General features: G+C 54.2%; 1 protein-coding gene across 3 annotated transcripts; it reads right to left on the bottom strand.

Annotated features, from left to right (window-relative positions):
- Positions 1-279: 279 nt before the first annotated feature.
- Positions 280-4,977, bottom strand: LOC108522562 (popy class I histocompatibility antigen, alpha chain E). Of its 3 annotated transcripts, XM_017862826.1 has the most exons (8): positions 4,794-4,977; positions 4,394-4,663; positions 3,872-4,147; positions 2,977-3,252; positions 2,739-2,855; positions 1,979-2,011; positions 1,825-1,872; positions 280-1,659 (listed from the first exon to the last, which is right to left on the bottom strand). In XM_017862826.1, the coding sequence occupies exons 1-8, from the start codon at positions 4,846-4,848 to the stop codon at positions 1,655-1,657; spliced, it is 1,080 nt and encodes a 359-aa protein (XP_017718315.1). In that variant the 5' UTR covers positions 4,849-4,977; the 3' UTR covers positions 280-1,654. The 3 variants fall into 3 exon arrangements, with proteins under 3 accessions (XP_017718315.1, XP_017718316.1, XP_017718317.1); XM_017862827.1 differs by lacking the exon at positions 2,739-2,855; XM_017862828.1 differs by lacking the exon at positions 3,872-4,147 and having other exon boundaries at positions 4,794-4,909.
- Between the last annotated feature and the right edge of the window lie 961 nt (positions 4,978-5,938).

Raw genomic sequence — 5,938 nt, forward strand, 5'->3', positions numbered from 1 at the left:
TCACACAGGAAGAAATGGCTAAGTAAAAATTCACACCCTGGACTCCCTGGGCTTTTCACCACACATATTGCCTTCTCATTGGATATCACCTGACAGAATGAGACTCAGGTGATTACAGGGATTCACCAGGAAAAAAGGGGAAAGTCGGCATGACCAGAACTAGAACACTGGCCAGTGAATGCAGTTCTGGGTGGACCATGGCATTGGAAGCCCAAGGATAGCTTGAATGTGGTTAAAAAATAAAAAGAACAAGGCACAAAATGCACAATGAAATACAAATGATGCTCAAACACAGCTTTTATTTTACTTCAAAGTTTACCCCAGCTCAGCTTGGGAAGATGAGGGGAATGAAGCAGATGCTGTTAAAGGGCCATGGGAGAGAAAAGGTTCTGTGGGAAGAGAATAATCTCTTTTGACTCCATGTGCTGCCTCACAGACACACTGGAGCAGGGATTGGGCCCCCAAGACCTCAGGTAGCCCTGTGCCTATGGCTTTGCTGGGTGCAGCCTACATGGCTGCTTGAATGGGTTATAGGCTAGTGCCTGAAGCTTTCCCAAGGGGGCGTTGCATTCTGCCACTGACTCCACAGTTCTGGGGTCCTGGTGGTGGTCAGGTCCTGCTCCCACCGCTCCACAAGGCACTCTCTCCTGTGGCCTGGATCCACTAGACACTAGACATTTTCCTGGTGGGGGCTCTCTGTGGCAGCTACACCTCACATTTCCACTTGGCATTACTCTAGTGGAGGCTCTCTGTGGGCTGGGCATGCTAGCTCAGTTCTCTTTTCCTCTTCTTATAAAGCCACCAGTCCCATTCCTGTGATAACCCATTAATCCATTAACCCATGAATGAAGGTAGAGCCTTATCATCCAATCACATCTCAAAGGCTCCACCTTTCAGTATTGCCACATTAGGGATTAAGTCTCAACATGAGTGTTGGAGGGAACATTCAAAACACAGCAGTATGAAAACAATATTCAACTCCAAGGTATATGGTCAAGATTACAGGTGGTAAGGAATAGGCTAAATTTGCCAGAGATGTGCTGTGGAATTGTCTGTCTGTATTTCTAACTATGACCTTAGCTTCCTCAACTCCATTTCATTGCAGAATATGAAAAAGAGATCCAGGTTCTTTTTTTAATTTTTATTTTTTGAGACAGAGTCTCACCCTGTCACTCAGGCTGGAGTGCAGTGGCACAATCTCGGCGCACAGCAACCTCTGCCTCCTGGGATGAGGCCATTCTCCTGCCTCAGCCTCCTGAGTAGCTGGGACTACAGGTGCCCGCCACCATGCCCGGCTAACTTTTTGTATTTTTTAGTAGAGACAGGGTTTCACCGTGTTGGTTTCGATCTCCTGACCTCGTGATCTGCCCGCCTCAGCCTCCCAAAGTGCTGGGATTATAGGTGTGAGCCGCCATGCTCTGCTCAGGTTATTTTTAATAGAAAAGTAGGAGAACAGGGAAGGCACACAGGTCAGTGTGAGGAAGGGGGTCATGGTAGACATGGAGGTGGAGTGTTTGTCTGCCTCCTCATATTATGCTAATAGGGACACAGACAGATTCAGAGGCCCTTGCAAAAAGAGAAGCCAGAGTCCCTTAAGACACAAAGGGGAGGCGTGAAGAATTCCTGCATCTCAGTCGCACACGAGGCAGCTGTCTCAGGCTACAGAAGAAAACAGTCATGAACAAATTCAGGTCAGTCACAGTAAGTGATGACACTCTGAACAGCCCACCACACACTCAAAAATTCCAAATCAAAAAATCCCCACAACCCAGTCCTGTCCCATCTGCCCCACCCTCCACGCACTTCAGACCCCCAGAATCTCACCTTTATAAGCTATGAGAGACTCATCAGATCCCTGGGCACTGTCGCTACCTGGGGTAGAACAAAAACAAGACCTGGTTAGAGCCCACAGGAGATGTGGTGCAGGAGGAATTATGGGATGGGTGAGCTCCTCCACACTCCCGCCCCCGTCACTTACACACAGCCTGAGAGTAGCTCCCTCCTTTTCTACCTGTTAGAAGAAAATGTCCTGTGAGGGGCCAGGAAGGAGGCAGGGCCATAAGGTCCTAGAGGAACCTCCTAGTCTTGGATCTCAGAGAAGCATCCAGAACTGTGACTGCAGACCCAGGGCAGGATCAGGAAACATGAAGAAAGCAAGTGTGGGTCCTGGACCAATTGCCCTCCTGAGGTCTGTCCTCAGCAGGGACCTTCCCCTGTGACCTATGACTGCTGGGCTCAGATCCCCATCACCACAATCATCAAGGTGATAAATCTGTCCTTCATTGTCACAGGTACCCCAGGCGCGGTGGCTCATGCCTGTAATCCCAGCAGTTTGCGAGGCTGAGGCAGGTGGATCACGAGGTCAGGAGTTCAAGACCAGTCTGGCCAACACAGTGAAACCCCATCTCTACTAAAAATACAAAAAAAAATTAGCCAGGTGTGGTGGCACGCACACGTAGTCCCAGCTACTCGGGAGGCTGAGGCAGGAGAATCGCTTGAACCTGGGAGGCAGAGGTTACAGTGAACTGAAACCACGCCATTGTACTCCAGCCTGGGTGACAGAGCCAAGATTCCATCTCAAAAAAAAAGAGTAGGTGCTGGCACACAGGGCCCAGGCTGGGTCGGCCCGTGTGTATGGATGGTGCTTCCCAGTAACAAGGCAGGACACACTTCTACCTAGGGCTTGAAACCCCCAGTGGGACAAGAAAACTCAGACTGTACCCCTCTCCCTTCCCCACCTGAGCTCTTCCTCCTCCACATCACAGCAGCAACCACAGCTCCAGTGACCACAGCTCCAAGGAGAACCAGGCCAGTAATGATGCCCATGATTGGGATGCAGGGTTGGGAAGACGGCTCTGGGAAAATAGGGGAACGTAAGGGGCCCTGACTCCCAGGCCTCAGCCCTGACCCTGCGGAAGGGCTTCAGAAGGGCTCCTGCTTTCCCTAAGAGACATGACCTCCCATTCCCTTCCTTACCCCATCTCAGGGTGAGGGGCTCCGGCAGCCCCTCATGCTGCACATGGCACGTGTATCTCTGCTCCTCTCCAGAAGGCACCACCACAGCTGCCCACTTCTGGAAGGTTCCATCCCCTGCAGGCCTGGTCTCCACAAGCTCCGTGTCCTGGGTCTGGTCCTCCCCATCCCGCTGCCAGGTCACTGTGATCTCCGCAGGGTAGAAGCCCAGGGCCCAGCACCTCAGGGTGGCCTCATGATCAGAGACGGGGTGGTGGGTCACATGTGTCTTGGGGGGGTCTGAAGGGCAGAGTCAGAAAATTCAGACACTTTGTATCTCTCATGGGACACTCCAGCAGCACACATGTGACTATCCTGAGAAGGAAGAGGACAATTATAGTAGGAGAAGAGGACAAAACCTTGACATCAGCCTGAAGTTAGGGATCTGCGATAGCCTCTTATTCCTTGGAAAGTTCTAGAATCGGGGTGAGATAGCCCAGGATAGAAGGTGAAAAGGGATTTCTGGTCCTGGCTTGTGCGGATGCTGAGTGAATGAGAAAAGCTGGAGTCAGACCTCCAAAAACTCTTGGTGTGGGGCTGAGAACCAGGCACGAGAGAAACTCCCCCATGATTCCTAACACTGAGTCAAAGAGAACTGCTCATCAGTTCATTTGAAGAATGGACTCTCCAGCGAGACTAGATTCCTTAATTGTCCCTGAGAGAAGGCTGGTCATTTAAGAGAGTCACTCTCTGGTACAGGATCTCCTGTACCTGGGGTGACAGCCCCCTCTCCCCATCCAAGGGAGGAGGGGTATTCTGGCTTCCATCCCTGTGTCTTCTACTGTTTGAGGTCTGTCAGCTGTGGGCACAGTTCTAGCCCAAGAAGGAGATGGGAGAGTAGCCCTGTGGACCCTCTTACTCAGGTACTGCAGCGTCTCCTTTCCCTTCTCCAGGTATTTGCGGAGCCACTCCACGCATGTGTCTTCCAGGTAGACTCTCTGGTGCTCCGTCTCAGAGCCATCATTTGACTTTTGCTCGGAGATTTGAGCCGCCGTGTCCACCGCGGACCAGGAGCGCAGGTCCTCATTCAGGGTGAGATAATCCTTGCCGTCGTAGGCGAACTGTTCATACCCGCGGAGGAAGCGCCCGTCCGGCCCCAGGTCGCAGCCATGCATCCACTGGAGGGTATGAGACGCTGGCCCCGCCCGCTAGTCAGTCCCGCCCACCGAGCCCCGCCCCTGTCGCCGCCAACCCGCAGGGATTTTGGCCTAAACTGAAAATGAAACCGGGTAAAGGAGCCTGGGACTCTGCCGGGTCGAGGGTCTGGGCGGGTTCCGCAGCCTGGGGGTGAATCTTGGACCCGGAGACTCGAGGGTACCCGCGTTGTCCGTGAGGGATGGGGAAGGGGTCGTGACCTGCGCCGGGGGCCGGGGTCACTCACCGGCCTCGCTCTGGTTGTAGTAGCCGCGCAGGGTCTTCAGGTTCACTCGGAAAGTCTGTGCGGTGTCTCTGGCGCTCCGTGTCTCCTGGTCCCAATACTCCGGCCCCTCCTGCTCTATCCACGACGCCCGCGGCTCCATCCTCGGACTCGCGGCGTCGCTGTCGAACCGCACGAACTGCGTGTCGTCCACGTAGCCCACGGAGATGAAGCGGGGCTCCCCGCGGCCGGGCCGGGACACGGAAGTGTGGAAATACTTCAAGGAGTGGGAGCCTGGGGGCGAGGAGGGGCTGAGACCGGTCCGGCCCTACCCCGGGCGCGGCTCCCCGAGTCCTGCGCCCCCGCCGGTCCGGCCCCTCTCTCCTCCGGGTAGAGGCCGCTTCCATCCCGACCCCACACTCACCCGCCCAGGTCTTGGTAAGGGCCGAGAGCAGGAGAAGTAGGGTTCTTAGTGCCATGACCCCATCTTCTGAATCGGCAGAGCTTCCTGAATCCGGGTGGGTGCGTGGGGACTTTATAGTCGGGAGTCGCGGCGACGCTGATTGGCTTCTCTAGAAACCCGACACCCATTGGGAATGAGAACTGAGTCTGCGTCATGAGTATCCAGGAAGAAGGACACGACCAGGTTACGAGAGGAAGTGAAAGTGCAGTGTGAAATCCTAACGCTGCGCCTCCCAGGTCTCCACACTCTGTCCTTGGGGCCTGAGACCCTGACAGCCACGCCCGAGGACCTGGAACATTGTTCTGCGCTCTCACCTCCTGACCCGAGCGCTCTTTGTTACACTATCTCCCTGAGTCCTGGCCCAGGGACTGTGTAAAGTGTGTAAATCGGTGTTGTTTTCGTGTGTGTGTGTTTTTTGGAGCTGGGTGTGTGTGTGTCTGTGTGTGTGTGTGTGTGTGTCTGTGTGTGTTGGGGGGTGGGGTGTCTCGCTTCGTTGACCAGGCTGGTCTCGAACTTCAGGACTAAAGCGATTCTCCCATCTCGGCCTCTCAAAGTGCTAGGATTACCGGCATGGGATTATCGGCATGAGCCACCCTGCCCGGACTTTTTTTTTTTTTTTCTCTGAGACAGTCTCACTCCGTCGCCCAGGCTGGAGTGTACTGGCACGATCTCGGCTCACTGCAAGCTCCGCCTCCCGGGTTCACGCCATTCTCCTGCCTCAGCCCCCCGAGTAGCTGGGACTACAGGCGCCCGCCACCACGCCCGGCTATTTTTTTGTATTTTTAGTAGAGACGGGGTTTCACTGTGTTAGCCAAGATGGTCTCGATCTCTTGATCTCGTGATCCGCCCGCCTCAGCCTCCCAAAGTGCTGGGATTACAGGCGTCAGCCACCGCGACCCCCTACCCGGCGATTTTTTTTTTTGTATTTTGTAGAGTCGGGTTTTCGCCATGTTGCCAAGGCTAGTCTCAAACTCCTGGGTTCAAGCGATTCGTCGACATCGGAGGCCGCCTCCCAAGGTACTGTGTTTACAGGCGTGAGCCTGTATTGTTAAATACTGTATTGTTTTAAAACCCAAAGTGTTGGAATTACAGGCGTGAGCCACCGC

The sequence above is a fragment of the Rhinopithecus bieti genome, unplaced genomic scaffold (assembly GCF_001698545.2).
Source record: "Rhinopithecus bieti isolate Rb0 unplaced genomic scaffold, ASM169854v2 scaffold_64503, whole genome shotgun sequence".
NCBI lineage: Eukaryota > Metazoa > Chordata > Mammalia > Primates > Cercopithecidae > Rhinopithecus > Rhinopithecus bieti.